General features: G+C 27.3%; 2 protein-coding genes across 2 annotated transcripts; one reads left to right on the forward strand and one right to left on the reverse strand.

Moving 5' to 3' along the window:
* Window positions 1–6,196: 6,196 nt before the first annotated feature.
* Window positions 6,197–9,950, forward strand: LOC101252786 (NAC domain-containing protein 30-like). The gene is made up of 4 exons (XM_004242184.5): window positions 6,197–6,376; window positions 7,614–7,805; window positions 7,950–8,221; window positions 9,143–9,950. The coding sequence occupies exons 2-4, from the start codon at window positions 7,646–7,648 to the stop codon at window positions 9,677–9,679; spliced, it is 969 nt and encodes a 322-aa protein (XP_004242232.1). The 5' UTR covers window positions 6,197–6,376; window positions 7,614–7,645; the 3' UTR covers window positions 9,680–9,950.
* A 3,322-nt stretch (window positions 9,951–13,272) lies between these two features.
* LOC101252500 (beta-amyrin 6-beta-monooxygenase-like) lies at window positions 13,273–15,073 on the reverse strand. Its single transcript, XM_004242183.5, has 3 exons — window positions 14,050–15,073; window positions 13,786–13,973; window positions 13,273–13,711 (listed from the first exon to the last, which is right to left on the reverse strand). Exons 1-3 carry the CDS (start codon window positions 14,987–14,989, stop codon window positions 13,412–13,414), a joined length of 1,428 nt encoding a protein of 475 aa, XP_004242231.1. The 5' UTR covers window positions 14,990–15,073; the 3' UTR covers window positions 13,273–13,411.
* Window positions 15,074–19,877: the final 4,804 nt, after the last annotated feature.

Consider the following 19,877-nt stretch of genomic DNA (forward strand, 5'->3'; position numbering starts at 1 on the left):
GCGAGAGAGACGAGCGAAATTAGGGAGAGTGGTGAGCGAGATCTGAGAGAGGAGAGAGAGAAGAACAAAAATATATGTAATTATACAATTTCCTCTCACTTTATACAAATAGAAACAGATTTTATACACTTGTATTTGTATAAAAGTGAGAGGAAGCGAGCGAGAGATGGAGCAAGAGAGGAGAGGAAGCGAGCGAGAGATGGAGCAAGAGAGGAGAGTGGCGAGCGAGAGTTTGAGGGAGAGAGGTAACTGACAAACAGTCTGCTACAGGGCACAATTAAATCAAAGGATGGTTATAACAATTAATTTAATTTATTAGTTTACCATTATATACAATTTTCCCTTTAATTTATAATCAAACAAGTTATATATAAGAAGTCAATGCTAAAATTGGTAAGCGTTGGACTGCTCGGAGCTCAAACCTATTATTTACCTCATTTTCACTCGATTCATTTCGAACCAAATATTTATTAGATAAAATTAAACAATAATATAATATTTTATATTTGTAATCAATGTTAATTAGCCAAGACTAGAAGCATCTACTTGACTAAAAAATATGTCACCTTCTTATGAACCTTTCAAACAAGTAAAGAGTCATTAAAATTAAATTAATGTAGATTGTTTAAGAAATTAAACAAGTAAATTAACTATAAATAGAAAGGCCCACATTGTGAGGGAGATATTCAACCAATAATATCTATTGTGGGACAACATTTAGATATTTACGTTTTAAGGTTTGAACATTACCATGGATTTCAGGAAAATTAAACATAATTATGTGGGACATGTTTTTTAGCCAGTCTGTGTTTTTTCCCATTTAAAATTTAGCCTATTTTTGGTAGAAAATATAAACCATATTATATTAATTTCTGATTTTGAAATCATTCTACTAATAATTATATTTTTAACCTTCTCTCTTTGCTCTAGAAGCTTTTCTACAACATTATTATGTCTCGCCTTACATTCTTGAAAGTTGAAATCCATGCATACTCCATTTATATATATAATAAGGTATAAATGTAGTTGGAATCTACGTTTTTTAATTTTGGATTTGTATATATAGATATTTAAATTTAAATAATATTAAATAAATAAAAACATTCCTTCATGTGGCATATTACATGATAATTTTATGTCTTACGTGGTGTCCTACGTGTTTTATGTCACGTAAGATGTGTGTCTACTTGTTCAATTTTATATAAGTTAAGTATCTACTTATGCACGTCCAGAGTCGGAAGGTACATATGTCAGCTAAAGTTAAGTTAAATAACATATTTATGTATTATGTTTTAAATATAACCCTCGAAATATTTTAAACCAATGCTTAAAAGACTATTTTTGGACAAATTTATATCTTTAGCCAAAATATTAGATTATGATCTTAAAATTTTATTCGTTAGATTGACAATAGACGGTTCCAAGGGTTGTATTTACGACCATTTTAAAAGAATAGCTAAAATTTAAATAATGGCCTAAAAATGATATTAACAATGATGAAGTGGCTTTAAATTTAAATAATTAAATTTTTTTCCTACGTTATTAAAAAATTAAACCATGGTCTTCTAGTGGTTTGATATTTAGTCATTATTTAAGATGAAAAAATTATTGGTCATTATGATCAGGCTGATGAATTTGACTTCTGTATATCAAGGGTAATTAGTACAATTCATATCTATATATTTTTTTTGTCATAAATATGTTCGAATCATAAGTTCCTCAATGTAAAAAGTGAAGATATCATAATTCATATAATTTTTTCCACTATATATATGGAATAAAAAAAGTTTTAACGAAAAGAAAAGGAAAAGTTATTTAAATAATTTATGAGTTGTTAATTAGATTTAATTTGTCTGTCGTTATATATACTAACCATGATGGTGACTCTATATTTTTGCCACTAATTTATGTGTCCTTTTCAAGATGACATGATAAATATTAATCCACCATACTCGAACTAATCAAAATCTAACTAAGAGAAAATTAAGGTAGTTGATTTGTAGTTTGTTGGAAAAGAAATATTATTATAATTATATTATAAAATGCTAAAAAGAAATAAAAAGATACACGTACAATAGATGTGATTGCATTTCTCTTAATTAAAAGTCTCAAATACAAAATTTATGATAAAAAAATCTTTAATAAAAAGCTTTTCTCTAGATAAAATTTTATTCAAATTTAAATTTAAATAAATTAAACTCTATAAAAAGTAAAAGAAGAATAAGATGTGGAGAGGTGGGTAGATGATATTAGATTGCAATGATAATCTCAGATAGTACTTAACATCCATTGGTAGGAGACTTGGGTCCATTCTTTTTGTCTCTTTCGGTTTAGCTATACTAATTTAAAAATAAATAAATTAATATACTATACTATTGGAACATTCTTTTTATTTTTTATGTTTTTATATTGTTAAGGTAGTTACATTAAATTATCCAATAAAAATTCAGATTTTATCGTTCACCAAATTCAGTGAATGGTGTCATGATTTAATCGTTCAGTTCATTTGTGTATATCTAGTTTTATTTTTAAAGTTAAATTACATGAATTTTTGATAATATTTTAAATTATATTTTAAAATTAAATTAATTAAAAAGACTTGTAACTTATTAAAAAAATTCAAATATAACAAATAAAGTAAATAAAGAGAGTACTTACTAGAAATTACCAGATTCTCCATGGAGGTTTCGTTCTTAAATATAATAAACATGACAAATAAAATAAAAATTCATTGATAATATATTGAACAAGTAAAAATGAATAAACGAAGTATCTATGTTAAAATTAGAGGGGATGGAATACCACAAATACATTACTGTTTTAAAGACAATACTATCAAGATAAATGCATGCCTTTTAACTAAGTGTAATGCATTATTTTTTCTTTCAATATTTAATACTCATATTAAAGTTCAATTAAATACGATTTGTATCATAAATCCAAAAATATTTTCGTAGAAAGGTGACTCCTCACTAGAGAAATTCAAATTCAAAATTTAATTAAATATAACTCTATCACAATTTTTCTTTATAACTAGGCGTAGAGTTTCTTCTCAGCCATTTTAATGGATGCATGAAGCTTGTAAATTATAATTGATTTTAGTTTTTTCTTTAAATAAATAAATAAATAAAATAAATGAAAGACATTTTAACATTTATTAGTTCCTCACATTAAAGTGAGAGTTAATTGAAGTGAAAGCTAATTATTAAGGAGAAGTGGCTAACCGACCCATATATAATATTATCCATTGTTGATTAAGACGTTTAGGAAAAAGCGGCACCTTGTCATTTTCTCACTTAGTGCTTAAAATACAGTTAACCAATTATCTAATATTTTACCCTTAATATATATTAGGTGAATTTTTCATCCGTCCAAGCCTTAATAATAAAGAAATATTTAAAAAGATCATTTGGAATTATGTGATTTACGCTTTACTTTTGAGATTATGCATAATTTTTAATCATAATAATCTAAATATCAAATTGATCAAGTTTATATCTTAGATCTATTTTTTCGTAATATAGTGCACTCATCTTCCTCTTGAAATCCTAATATGCTTCTGTTTGATAAATAGAATTATCAGAAATTGATTATATTTATATTTTAGATCTACATTTTTATAATAATAGTGCATTCTTCATTCTCTCGAGAAATTCCAAACACGCCTTTAGTTTGCTTGGTGGATTAGAATTATCATAAATTCTGTATTTCTATTGATGGAAGGTAATAAATACATATAAAATTAATCGAGATACATATAAAATAGTTCACTGATTAAAATTAAAATAGAATATAATACAAGACCTAAGCATAAATCCTCCTCCACTACAAGTTATAACCTTGAACAGAAGGCAAGAGTCCATCTAGAATATATATTAATGTGTTTCCTTAGATTTTGTTTTGCTTCCTATGCTTGGTTTACAATTTTTTTCTAATTATTTTTTCTTGATTTTTTTATATTTATGGCCTAAAATTCAATTGATCTTAAAAAATGCCATTTTTTGAGATCTTCTCTTTTACTGTACTCAAGACCTACGAACTAAAGGGTACCCGTGAAAATAGGATTAGAAAAAAAGTGACTTTTTAATTGAGAAATATGTGTCAACCACAAACTTAAATCTTGAAAAATAAAAATAAGTAAAAAAAAGTGCTAAAAAGTGACTCTTGTTTCTGTGTTTTCTCACTCTTGTATGTCATTTTTTGGCTTCGATGATGATTTTATTAGAGTATAATTTATACATAAAATAGAAACTTTTTATTTATTTATTTTGTGGAATGAATCCTTTTCTATTTGTGGTAAGAAATGTTATATATAGTAACTAGCAAGCAAGCGTGTAATTTGATGGAGCTTACTTGTTGCTTACATACTTAATTAAAGGCGTCGATGAGATTTGTCTTCGAAAAATTTTATCAATCAATTTATAATTTAAATTATTTAAATTTCATGAAAATCTATTTAATTTATTGAATTCCAATATATAGTTAATATTTATTTAATAGATCTCTCGACATGTTTGTCAAGATAAATTATTACTAAGGAATTTTCCTACACATTACGAGCAGCTGGCTTTTTTTTTTTTTTAAAAAAATCAGCGTTAAAAAATTAAAATAAAATTATGGGCTACAAATTAATTTCAACCATAAATTTACAAACTGTGATGAGTTTAATTTCATGAGTTGACAGCATGGACATCCACGTGGATTCCAGGTGTGCCAATTGTCCAAGGCGGCGCACCAAACAGACCACAAAACCTGGGATTGTGGGAAGAGGAACAAACACTAAAAAAAAAAATTTTCATATTCTGTCGCAATGTTTTATTTTTCGAAAATCAAACTAAGAACTATTATAAATATACACTATAATTATTCTTATAAGCAATGATAACTCTATTAATACAGTAAAATATATTTTTTAAAATACTAATTTAAATTTAAATAATTTTGAATTTTAAAAAACTAAACATGAGATAAAATATATATTAGTAATATATAGTATATGGTGGAAAATCTTAGAGCATAATATAACGGTGGCGTGAATTGTTTTTGTCACGCCGTCCAAATAAACCCTTTCATCTAATCTGCCAACCCCACGCGTAATCATCAACAAACAATAACCCCCCACTACCCCCCCCCAAAAAAAAAAAAAAAAAACAAATTCACACAATTTAAACTCATACATCAAAAAATATATATAAGTTATATACCCTTTTTAGTGTTATTTTATTTTACACAATTAAATTGTTTAATTTATTATAATATGTTAATTATATCGCTTTTTATCTAAATTAGAGAGCGGTGAAATTGTGGAACAAGGAGAAATAGAGATAGGCCGAAAAAGTGTAAAAAAAAAAAGTGATTAGACATGCTTTGCCACACTTACAGTTTTGTTTGAGTATATGGTTCTAGATAGGAGGATATGAAAATCAATAATTAAGATATAAAGTTGTAGGTAATCGAATGTTGTCTTGTTTCCCATTTTTAATATTATAATTCCCCTACTATCTTAAATCTTAATTAGTCTTCAATTTTATTACTCCTTTCGTTTAGCAACTTTTTAAGTTCAATTTTTCAACATGACTATGAATTTTATATTCTATGCATTTTTAATTTAATATTGTAATATTCAGAAGTTTTTTTTATTCTTTTAAATTTTATGTCAAGTTAAAACGAGATAATTAAATTGAAATGGAGAGAGTATTACGTGTTGCTTCTGTTGCTAGCTCTGATTATCATATTAAATGTTATTAGTATTGTTCAATCTTTTTTCTATAATTTTTGACTCGACACGACTTCTTCTTCTTTATATTTTCTTTTCATATTTGATTATATTGTGTTCTATTTGAGCCTAGGGTTCATAAAAAACAATCAACTCTCTATCTTTACAAGTAAAAATAATAAAATTTGTATACACGTCATTCATTATGAACTAAATATTCGATGTTGCCTTCTTGTTGTTATATTTAAAAAATAATTATAACTTGTATGCAAGTAAATTGATTGCGTGAATAATAAATTTTTTTCACAAAATATATGCATAGCTCTTAAAATAAGCTTTTACTTTTCCTTTATGACCAAATTATGTTGAAAAAATTCTGTCACAATCATAAATTTCATTTCTTTTTTTTTTTTTTTTTTGTGTGTGTAACCTGCTTATCACATACTACTAGTTAGCTAGAGTCTCTCTCTATATATTTGTATATCTTTCTCAACAACAACATTTCAACCAACACCTCATTTATCAACTGATTTCTAATAGAGCCCTCTCCTTTAATATTTTCTCCTATTCCCATATTCACTCACTCTTTCAACAATTAAATTTAATTTTCTCCCATTCTTTTGCTCTTTTTGATCAGCTATAGCAAAGGTTGAATCTCTGGTTAGTATATATCTTTCATCTTTAGTTCTTTTCTTGATGCACATGAATATGTGTATTTCATGTGTTAGCTAGTAATGAAAAGTACGAATTAGCATAACTCAGTAATTTTGAATATGTATGTACTATTATAAACGATAAAATTCATAAATTTTGAATTTTGAATTCAGTTTGGATTTTTTTTTCTTTATTAGGGGTTGAGAAAAAAGGCAATTGATTGATTTTTTTTTTTGAATGTTATAACTCCAATTAGGTTATGAAGTGAAAGTGGAATTGAATTTGATGCATATGGTTGTGTGTGTGTGAAAGTAAAAAGTTATATTTTCTGAAGGGATCATGTGTTATTGAGTGGAATGCACTCAAAGAAATCATTTCATATTTTTTTTCTTATACATATATTTATGTTGGAATGTAAATTAGTTAACACAAAGTCAACGTTTTCGGCTGTTTTCCTGTTAGATCATACAAACTACAATTATACTATGCATGCAACTAATTAGGTCATTGTCATATTGATCATTATTTCTTATGGATTCTCATGTTTTATTGATATCACTATATATTGGTATATATGCACTTATTGGAAATTACCAACCAAAATTCAAAGGAAGAAAAATATTTTTCGGCTCAGTTTCTTTTTTAGTCTTTTTACTTTTTACGTTGTATGTTTAAGACTATAATATTAAAAAATATTTTAGTACATTTCACATAATTTTAATTTAAGATCACAAGATTAAAAAGTTTTTTTTTCTTAAACTTTGTTTCAAGTCAAACTAGACTATTTTTTTCAAACGAAAGAAGTAGATATTATTATTATGTAGTACTCTTCATTTAAATTATAGTGTAAGATCTGCGTACATCATACCCTTCCTAGATTTTACTTGTATGTTTATATATATATAAATAATGTCCCTAACCCCACTATGCCTCTTGATGATGAGACTTGTGCTCACGAATGGATGTGAATGATGAGAAATCAAGAGAGGTGTAACATTCACTCTTTTGTGCAAATTGCAATATATTCAGCTTCACACTATTGATGAGAGGATTAAGTCATTTATTATTATTATTATTATTATTATTATTATTATTATTATTATAAAAGTTGCTTTATGATATAAAGGAACTAGCATAAGAAAATATTATCCAACATAATTTATAGTAACTAGCCTTGACAAGTACTCACATTTTTTCTCCAGTCTTCTAATTATTAACTCTTTTATTTTATATTTGTGTGTAGAATTAATATAAAGTTGATCAATAAAATCAAGAATGGAGATGGACTCATGTGTACCTCCAGGTTTTAGATTTCATCCAACAGAAGAAGAACTTGTTGGATATTATCTCAAGAGAAAGATTAATTCCCTCAAGATTGATCTTGATGTCATCACTGATATTGATCTTTATAGAATTGAGCCATGGGACATCCAAGGTACAGTTAACCTATATCGTTCTCGACTCTTTAAAAATATTGTTACACTACACTACTTTTTGGAATATCTGACACACACTGTGTGATAGTATTTCAACAAAACATATTCTTTATCATGATTTCTAACATTGTTACTCTGTACAGATAGATGTAAACTTGGATATGAAGAACAAAATGAGTGGTATTTTTTCAGCCATAAGGATAGGAAATATCCAACAGGAACAAGGACAAATAGAGCCACAGCAGCTGGATTTTGGAAGGCAACAGGAAGAGACAAAGCTGTTTTATCAAAAGAGAAAATAATAGGGATGAGGAAAACCTTAGTTTTCTATAAAGGAAGAGCTCCTAATGGAAGAAAATCTGATTGGATAATGCATGAATACAGGCTCCAATCATCTGAACATGCTCCTCCTCAGGTCAGTTTTGTGTATACCTCGATTAATTTTACGTAATACTCACTAGCTATATAGATATCAGATAACTCTATCCATCAAAAATATGATAGACCTGATAATTTTTTTAATGGTCAATGAATAGTAATTGGTAACTTAATTAATAAAAATAATAGCTTGCTAATAGGTTAAACAACACTAGTTTTGTATTCAAAAAAGTTATAGATACACATACACTATTAGCACATATATATACTTATATATTGTTTATAAAAGAGTTTTAAGTTCTACTAATTGTTTACACAATGAAGTGCTTAGTGTCCACTTTTTCTTTAAAGGTTCATTCATGTCTTTGAGTGCAATGAAAGAAGTGATGCAAATTGCAATTATGTAACTTTACCATACTTTTTGAATTAATTAAAAAAAGGACAAGAAGAAGTCAATTGTAGTGGGAATTAAACAAGTAGATAACTCCACTAATGGGTTCTTAACTTAGGAAAAATCAAACAAAACTAGCTTAGTATTATCATTACTACTCCACCCCTTTAATTAGCTAGCAAATCACAATTGAAATGACTTTTACTTATGTAAAATGTAAAAAAAAATAAAAAATTCACACTATTAGGGTACAATTTAAATGTTATAGCACATCGAATTTCACTACTTTCAGGTTATTAATTTCACTTATTATGAAAAACTACTAGCTATAGTACTTTTAATTAAGCGACATGATATCAAAAGCGTGCTAGAGATCAATGTTCATATGTAGCTAAATTCAATAATTTTGGTCTAAATACGTATAAATTATTAATTTAAAACAATTAGATTGATTACAAACTCATAGCCTTCAAATTCTGACTTCATCACTAATTGATATAACATAATTTCTTTCACAATATGAGTGTATAAAATGTTAAAACTCAATTACAATTTCTTTTTTTACAGGAAGAAGGATGGGTGGTATGTAGGGCATTTAAGAAGCCAAGTCCAAACAAGCAACCAAATTTGGATGCATGGCAAAATGCTTATTATATTAGAGGAGCAAACACCACTAATTATAGACCTAATTTAGGAATCACAACTACTCCAATGCAACCTCTCAATAATATTAATGTATTCAACCAAACAACAAATTTCCCTCAATTCACATTTAATCCATCTCATAATCATCATGATTATCAAAATATGATGATTAATAATTCATCAACCCAAAATTTCTTTGAGAATCAAGTACTAGTTCATGAGCTCCCACAACTTGATAGCCCTACTATTTCAACAAGTTTTTGTACGAAAGACAATATAAGCCTCGGTGAACAGAGTTACACAGTCAATTACAACAATGAAGATGATCGTGGCGACGAAGAGAAGCATAGTAATGGGATTAATAATAACCAATTTAACGGTGATTGGAAGAACTTTGACACATTGATTGAACCACCTTCTCATATAAGCCATTTGCTTGAGTGCTTCCCAGATTTATAGTTTCCAAGAAGAAGAAAGTATATATTATGAAAATCTTATTATGAATATTAGATTTTTATTTTTTTTTGGTTTCTAGTAAAGAATTTTAAGGAAAAAATGTGGGAAAGAAAAAGGCTGCTGCAAGGCATATGTGGCCTCATTATTAGAATTCAATTGTTCATCTTTCATTTAACTTGTTTTATGATGTTAACTGTGAATTGATGTTATTATGTATATCTACTGATCAAAGAGAGTTTTTTCTTATGGTTAAATTAAAATGTTTTTTCTTGAATATTGTTCTTTCAATTAGGGGTCTATTTGTCAAATAAATATTCGAATATGTATGTAACTACGTATGTATATAAAGATGGGCAACTTTCACATATAGCAAACATAAAATTCATATTTGTATGTTGTAGCAAAGTTTGCATAATTACACTCCATAACAAACATATAGAATGTATAATTTGCTATACATATACAATTGAAGGGAATTGTATAAAATGAGAACGAGAAAGAGAAAAAGACTTGGGCGGAGAATTGTATAAACGAAGTGTATAAAACGAATTGTATAATTACAAGTGTATAGAACGATTATATACAATTTGAATTTTGTATAAAAAGAGAAAGAGAGAAAGGCAAAAGAGACTTGGGCAGAGAATATACAATTTTAAATCGAATTGTATAAAACGAGAAAGAGAGAACTTATATATACAATTTGAATTTGTATAAAACGAGAAAGAGAGAAACGCAAAAGAAACTGCGCAGGGGAGTATTTTTCTTGTATAATTAAAAGTGTATAGGACAAAAACATATGTATTTGCATGTGTATATACAATTTTCTCTCGCTTTATACAAACAGAAACACACTTTATATAATTTGTTTCTGTTTGTATACGCGAGAAAGGCGAGGGTAGTGAGCGAGATTAGAGTGGCGAGCGAGAGTTTGAGGGAGAAAGGTGACTGTCAAACAGTTTGCTACGGGGCACAATTAAACTAAAAGGTGATTATAGCAATTAGTTTGATTTATTAGTTTGCCATTAAAGATATACCCATTGTACCAACTGGATTCAATGTATATGTTTTCGAACGGTATATGCATGCTAACTTTATGTGAATTATGTGTAAAGAATATGTTTTATGGAGAAATCAACATCTAAAAATATACAATATATATGTTATATGTGTATGTCAGATATTTGTGTCTAAAATTTATTTCTTTTGTATATGTGCAAAGCGAAATAGCCACTGTCCTTTTATATATATATATATATATATAATGAATAGCATAACAAAGTTTGTTATAACTAAATAGAAATAATATCACTATGTTTTGGGCCAAACAGAGAAGGTCTGGGCTGAAAAAATTTAAAATGTCAATATTTTGATTCATTGTCAATACTTTCAATATTTAATAAAAATGTCAAAAAAGAAACAATTGTTAAAAATTAAAAGGAGAAATTAAGGAGAGAGAAAAATATTAAAAAAAAACAATTGCTTAAAAGTCTTATCAGTTACAAAAATTCAAAAATAAAAAATTAATTGACAATTTTATCAAAATATAACAACTTTCATCTCTTTCTTCTTCTTTCACAATTTCTAAAAAACACGCCTATCACTATTAATCTAAAAATTCAATATTCAATTTTCTTAATTTTTTTGTTTCTAAATACATTTATTTACCATACATTATCATATTTGAAGCAGTTTATTCTACTAAGGCATCATTTTGACGTTATGAAATTATAATTTTATCTTTAAAAATGTCTGAAATTTTATGAAGTTATTTGGCTATCATGTTAAGGTTATGAAGTTTATGTATCTTCTTTTAAATTTTTCAATATTCAAAATACAATACTCATGTATTCATGGTATATATATTAATCCATCTTACATATGTATTTTATTTTGCTTATTTCCAATATCACATTGTATATCAAATAATTTGTATTTAGATTTAATTTTGTATTCGCCCTAATGTATACCATAAAGTTTGTATTTAGATTTGACTTCGTGTTCGTCCTACTGTATACCATAAAGTTTTGTATTTATATTTTGATTTCATATTCATTCTCAACTATAAATAGCCAAAATACAGTTTATATATGTACTCATTATATGTGTTCATCCTAATTGCATCGGTCAAATAGTTTTGTATTTTATTTTGCTCATTATATGTTTATACCAACTAGTTTATCTTTAATTTAGTATTCATTCACAATTTTAAATAATCAGAATACAGGTTTGTATTTAGATTATCACTTTGTAAAAATAAATTTGACTACAAACTACAAAACATTCAAAATATCGAAACAACTCAATACCTAAATGCTAATGTAGATTCTACTAAATTTGAAATCTAAAAACAAATAATAAATAAAGATCGACAAAAATTATTTTAAATACTAAAAATCGGACATACATAAATATTTGATGAGTATGTTAACAATTTAACATAAAAATTTTAAAAAAAATGACGGAAAGTCCTCAATACATACAATCCAAAATTTAACATAATGTGTGATTTTGAAAACAAAATCTCGCAAAATAAATGATGAATTCAAAAATACCTTTATCAATTGAGAGATTTTTTAATTAATTGATAGATCTGAACAAATTGTTACGAACTTGAATAATTAGTTCTTCTTCAACAATGAGAGAAAATAATGGTGAAATTTTGATAAAAGAAAAAAAAAAGAGAAAAGTGAATGATGGGGATGGTGAAAATTAAAGTTGATGAAGGAGAAAAAAATTTGAAAAGTGAAAGATGAAAAATAGATTTAATGGTACTAAAGCATATGAAGAAGTGTAAATGGATAATAGATGTAGAATTTGATTCAAAGTTGTACTTTTTGAGAAATAAAATTTGAATACAAATCACTTTCTAAAATATTGACATTTTGATATTTTCAATAATTATTTGAAAGTGTAGATATTTTTATTAATTAAGTTAGGAATTGTGACTAGTTTGATATATTATTTATTATTTGATGGATACATTTCTATTAGCTAAATGTTATGTGCTTAGTTATTTGGAAAAATTAAATAATTAGACACATTTCACCATTATATATACTACAATATTATTTATTTAACCCTTAAAAATGTTATGTATCTTATCACTATTTAATAGTTTCAAATTATACATTGAGGAAGATACACATAAATAAATGTATTTTTGCTACGGGATAAAATAGGGAGAAAGACAAGCAATATTTGTTATGTATCTCAAATATATGCCAATCACACTAAATACACACAAATACATATATTTGGTGTGATCCACATGTATTTAGGATACGAAATACATAGAGAGTATATAGAGAGCGAGATGGAAGAGACGAGCGAAATTGGTTATATGTATCTCAAATACATGCGAGTCCACTTGGATACAGTGTATCTAGAGCAAATTACACTTAATTTTGACCCCATGTATTTCGATATACATATTTCTCGACGTGTTTGACGTATCCAGGCGCACCAAAATCCGATAATATACATAATATTACAAACTAGAATGGTGAAATCTAAGTAATTAAGTCCTAATCTAGTGAAATTTAGGTATCTTTCCCCTTGGAAACAGAACTACTTTACTAGTAAACACAAACTAATTGTAGAGTATAACATATACTGCATTTCCATAAATTGATAATACAAGTTATTGACATACTACATCACAATTATTTTTCAGGTCTATATTAGAGATGATGATTTACCAAACCAAATGAAAAGAACAACAGTATGATGATCAAGTTAATTTCCATGAGGCAGAAGGCGAACAGGTAGGCCATAAACTGGAACAGGAGAAGCATGGAACACAATCTTCTCATCAGGAATCTCCTTTTCAAGCTTAAACCTTTTCACTACATTGTGCATAAACACTAGCACTTCCAATCTAGCATACTCTTTTCCAGGGCACATACGCGGTCCTCCTCCGAATGGTACAAATGTAAAAGGTGCAGGACCACTTCCTTCGAATCTTGAAGGATCGAACTTTTCTGGATCAGAAAAGTACTTTGGATTCTTATGTGTCGAGTGAACTGACCAAAACGTCTGTAGACAATACAATCACATGTTTAATTTTGTAAAATGAGGCGCGTATATGTTAATGTGATGAAAATTGGTACCTTCCACCCTTTTGGAATTGTGAAACCAGCATAGGTAAAATCAGTGATTGTTTCCCTAAATGATCCTTGAGCTGGTGGCGTTAGTCTCAGTGATTCGCGAGCTGCATTCCATGAATACTTCATCTTCTCAATGTCCTCCCACGTTAACAAATCCTCTGCTCCTTTTGACTTTGCAATTGCCATTTGCTCTGTCATTTTGGATTTTAATCATTATAAATATACATATATATATATATATATATTATCATTTGAATTATAAATTACCTCTGTAAACTTGATCGTAAACGTGGGGAAGTTCAGCGAGGTACTTTAGTACACTCGTGACTGCACTACTAGTAGTCTCAAAGCTCGCGACTAGCATTCCTATTATGTTGTTTGAAATCTCCATTTCACTCATGAATTGTCCGTCTTCATCAGTAACAAGTAGCATTTTCGACAACAAGTCTCTGCCTGATGTCTCTTGATTCTCTGTCAATTCCTTTCTCCTCTGTGTTATGATCCTCATAAGTTCATCCCTCACCATCGTCCCCCCTTTGATAGCGCGATGATAAGCTGTTCCGGGCAAATCAATAGGCATTGAGAACATCCCATTGGTAACAAGAGTAAAAGGATCAGCCAATCTCTTAATTTCTTCAGGATCAACGAGACTCATGAACAATCGACATGCTAAATCAAATGTGTACTTCTTCGATAAAGGGAAAACTGTGACTACTCTATTAGAATCCCAATTTTGATGTAAATGTTGGCGAGCCATTGCATCCATAAGTGGAATGTATTGTTTTAGAGCCTCAGGCTTAAGAATGTCATGAAGAAAACTACGTTTTAAAGCCGATACTTGTTTCAATGAACTCTCTACGAATTCAGGGAAAAGCAACGCCTTCTTCATCGATTGTGGCCACCATGAGGTGACAAGTTTGTTCTCACTTGAGAACAAGAACTTGTTCCCTTGTGCACCACAGAAGAATGCCATTTTCTCTCCCATGATTGATGTTTGAAACACTTGGGCCGAGTACTTCTCCATCCTATCTTTGATGAATTTCTGAGGGCCTAAAAGAGCAAACTCCACGTTTTCTCCTAACAATGGCCATCCACAAGTTCCTGGTGGAAGGCTTTTACTACTCGAATCGCGTTTACGGAGGATGAACATTAAACAGAGAGGGAGGAATAGTAGAGCTAATAGGTAAGGAACCATAACTACTTCCATATTATTATTAAGAAAATTTCAAGTGTTTTTTTTTTGCCTATGTATTGAAAAAATGAACGAAGAAGTGAACATATATAGATGAAGGGCTTAAGCTTAATTGGTCAATAGGACAACAAATAGGACAACTTGAAGGATATATGCCAATATGAATAATAAATCTTGAAATAATTGAATGGAATTTTGGCATTTGTTGTTGTGCTTTTAAATTAATAAATAAAAAAAAAGACAAGATTTATTCTCTACTTTGTCCTTGTCTATGCCTAACAATATCTAGGCCAAAAATATAGACTAAAGTTAGGGTTTGCAATTGTAGCTATTTTGATTAGTTTTAGTCTTATTGGATTATTTGATTTTAGTTTTAATTTTATTTTTGCCCTAGATATTGTTAGGCATAGACAAGGACAAAGTAGAGAATAAATCTTGTCTACGTTTATTTATTAATTTAGAAATATAAAAGGGCTAAAAATATGAAAAAGGGTCAAATAAATCCCTGTATTATTGAAATAATCCGCCCCCCAAATCAATTTTACACAACCCAATTTTAACTTCAAACAAAAAAAAACTCAAATTGTAATGTAATTGCAATTTTTTTTTTCTCTTTTCTTATTAAAATCAAGTATGTCATGGACAATTCAGCCTGCTCTTTTATTTTCTTTCTAAAAGAGAAATTACCTAAAATTCTTTGGAGCTTGTAGAATAAAAATATAACACGTTCTTTAGATTTTTTTAGGTTTAAAGTTTATATTAGGTCCGGCAATATTAACTTCAAACATTTTTTTTATTTATATTTGATTGGATATAATTGATACTTAATATATTTGACAGAAGGATAAATGTATATTGTATTCATATCAGTACAAATACATTTGTCACAAAAACAAAAATAGTTTTTGAATACAATAAATATAAAATACAAACTCTCAATTATCTTTGATTAAATACAATTGATACATACTCATTTGTTTTAGAAATAATGATCTACTTTTCTTTTTAGTTTATTTAAAAAAGTCTTTTTAAAAAAGAAAGACTTTTTTTTTCGTAATACCGTGATATTTTAATTTTAATTTTTCACGTGGCATGTTTAAGACCACAAAATTAAAGAACAATTTTATACATAAAATAACTTTTTAAAAATGTTTTATAAATATGTTGACATTATTACCATGTTCCATAATTTTTTTCATTGTTGGGACTAGAAGCGAGCCAAAAGGAGTATTTTTAGAGAAATAGATAAATAAGGGATATTTTAAAACGTTTTCAAATAATTTAAAGGTATTTTTAACCTTTTTTTCTCTCAAAGAATTGTTTTATTGAAAAGGCAAAGGTTTAAGAACAAATATATATCCTACTCCCACGTGAAAACTTAAAATTTAAAAAATTCTGAAAAAGAAAAGACTATTTTTATAAAAAAGAGAATATATTTCTTCCTTCATATAAACCTACTAGCTAGTCACGAAATATGCGTTGCACGTTTGTCCCCTAATTGACATTAAAAAGGTCAATTTATATCACATAAAGTTATTCGATCGGAGGAAATATAAGAGATATTTTGAATAAGGTTTTAATTTTTGATACCAATAGCATATGTCTAATGTTGCACCTCTTGTTAAATATTTTTCGGCTAATTTGAAAAACTCCTTGCATAAAAGTATTAAATTTTTATTTTTCAATTAAATAAAAAAATATTTTTATGACATTCTATAAGGAATGAGCCATAAAATCATATAAAAAATAAAATAAATATCAGGAGACAAAAATGGACTTTGTAGTTTCTATAAAGGAGGAATAAAAGAAAATGTTATTTACTTTTGCTGTGTTCGTTAAAAACATTGTAGATTCCAACATATATTTTTTCTAAATTATCTTAATTAATTATCCTTTTTACTAATGGATAATAACTTTATTTATGTTATTAAGCTTCATAAAAAATGATTATTAACGATAATTAAAAATTAATTATTGTTAAATATACATTTTTAGCGATAAGTAATACTCTTTGTATGTCTCTAAAGTTTTTAGCGATATTAATTCTAATGACACTTAACTATGTAAACTTTAACACTCTTTATAAATTTCAATATGTATTGCCGTTAAAAGTTATTTTTGTTGTAGTGTTAGGCCAACGAACACCACGCCCAACTATCTTGACTAGTTCTATCTATAGATTGACCATAATTTCTTGGCGTAATTCATCAGTAGCCTCTTAAAGTTGGCACGTAGTTTCACTTAGACACTTCAATCGATTTTCATTTTAAACCCCTTATATAGGGTCTCATTGTGTCATTTGACATGATGAGTATACACTCAAAGTCAGCGCGTGAAGAACTTTTTACAAGCCAACAAATTATTTTTAAAACACTGTTCATCTTCTTCCCTCTTTCTTTGTGATTATCTCATCCGCCACACACCATCAATCCACCGCCGCTGCATCATTGCCATTAATCTTATTTAAAGTAAAGTAATATTTAATTATTGAGATCTGAAAACCCCATCACGATCATCTTCTTCTCATTCTATTTATTTAGAATCAACAATTAAATTTTAGCGCCACTAAATAATTACTCTATTTCTTGTTTACATATTTGAATCTTATACATACACGAGAAATGCAAAAAAAAATAAAAAATTCTTCCATGTTAGTTATAACTGATTTTTATAGAAGTAAAGAAGAAAAAAAAATATATTGTTCATTTATAAATTAACTTTTAAATGTAATAAATTATTTTGAAAGTGTTTTTTTGAAAAGACAATAGAGTGAAAAAGGGGTCAAGGTAAGGATGGACAATCTAGTGGAGATAGAGGAGCATTTGGGGTTGGGATGAGTGGGGTGGAGAAGACGCCTGAGTTGATTGGGTGAAGAAGACAAGAGTGAGTTTCTTGAAAATTAGAAGTGATAAATTTCTTTTTACTTAAAAGTCATTAGTTTAAAATTGTTTTTACATGCATGATATGTGTATTTGTTTAATTTGTTACTTTAACTCGATAATATATTACACACTCTTTTTATTTTTGGATGATAACTAAAAATCTATTAAAATAACACAATGAAATTATATATAAGGTGTTTATAAGGAACAAAACTCAATTAACCTGTCTAAATGAGCTATCAGTTAATGCTTGAATGCAAATGTCCAATTAATGAGCTAGTGAGTTTCACTCAATTAATTTCTTCTTTTATCAGATTAGATATAGTTACAAATATAGTGCTTGAATTCATTTTCTACGAAATTTATTGCCCATAAAATTAATGCAAATCCTATCACATAAACTAATAATATGGAAATCTCAATCAACACATTCTGATTATTTTTTTAATTTTTTTTGTTCAATTCAATTATTTGTATAGTTAATAAATTTTGATTTTTTAATTTTGAAATTATTTCATAAATGACAAAAATTAATTGTTTTTTAACTGTTTGGCTTAATTTTAGAATATTCGTAAAACATTTTAATTACCAATAGAGTTTAAATATATTATTATTTTTGGAACTTAAAAGTATTCTATTATTGTTAATATTTATTCAATTTAGCAATAAATAATAAATTCTAACAAGTAATACTATTGTTGTTAATATTATTATAAATATAATTTTTAAATCATTTTTTTTAAAGATTTAGTTATATGCCACATAAGTCAAAAGATGTATAATATTATATATAAAATAAGTTCATATATGGATAATATGACATTAATATAATTAAAGAATGTCTTTATAATTTCGATTATAGTCTAAGGGATATTTATTTCTTCGCCATTTAATATTTAAAACTTAAATTTTAGTTATATATAGGGAGAAAAAAAGTTAAACTAGTCTCTTACTTTTAGGTTTAAACTTAGAGGGATCCTTATTATTTTACATGCATGAAATACTAAATAGTAATTATTTATGTTCATATTTCTTATATTGGTTCACTTTTTATGCTTTGTCCAAACTTTAGATTCATGATCAAACGAGCATTAATATTACTAGCTACTCCAATATCGGCAATATAGAAGACCATTAATGCCTGGTATAAAAGAATAAAGATAACTTTTGAATCTCAGATAAAAATAATAATTCAGATCAAATCAATTTTCTCAAGGACATATACGTCATTTCCTATAATGCATCTTCTTCTTCTCTTTTCTTTATTTGATTAAAATAAGAAAATAGAAAAGTATAAAAATTATCCATAAATTATGTGAAATTAAATGAAAATAGATTCCATTATATTAGTTAAGTGAAAAAAAATATATCCTTTCTGTTATTTCTTTGCCTTGAAAAAATGCCATATATTTGAGCAAAATATTTTCGAATTAAAATATTAAAATAGAGATATTTTCGAGCAAAACTAACAATAACATAAATAATTTTTTATTCAATTTCACCTGATTTAAAGATAATTGTAACCCTTTTTCGACAAAATATTTATGAGCGTGATATTTGGCTAAAGTTGTGTGCAAAAGGAACATCTCGTGGAATTATTCAATAATCAACTTTTGACATTTTTTTGTTAGTCTAATAATTTTTTTTCAAACACCTACAAAAAGTAAACTACAAAGCACTATGTTTATGAAAAAATAATTTAAAACTCAATATTTAATTATTTTCATGATCTAATAATATAAAAGTTGATTCACCATTACCTCCTATGATTTTATTTATTTTTTCTTTGCTCACGCAGTTGCAATTTGTCTTTATATACAATATTTTTAAAAATAATTTAGAGTTCTGTTTTTATTTTCGAGTAGTTTTTTATTTAATATTATCTAAATATCGCGTAAAGTAATTCAATCGAAAGAAATATTTTGAACAAGTTTTTAATTTTTGATACCAATAGCATCTTGCACTTCTTGTCAAACATTTTTCGGCTACATTTGAAAAACTCCGAAAATTAAGAGAAAGTT

The sequence above is a fragment of the Solanum lycopersicum genome, chromosome 6 (genome assembly GCF_036512215.1).
Source record: "Solanum lycopersicum chromosome 6, SLM_r2.1".
In the NCBI taxonomy this organism is placed as follows: domain Eukaryota; kingdom Viridiplantae; phylum Streptophyta; class Magnoliopsida; order Solanales; family Solanaceae; genus Solanum; species Solanum lycopersicum.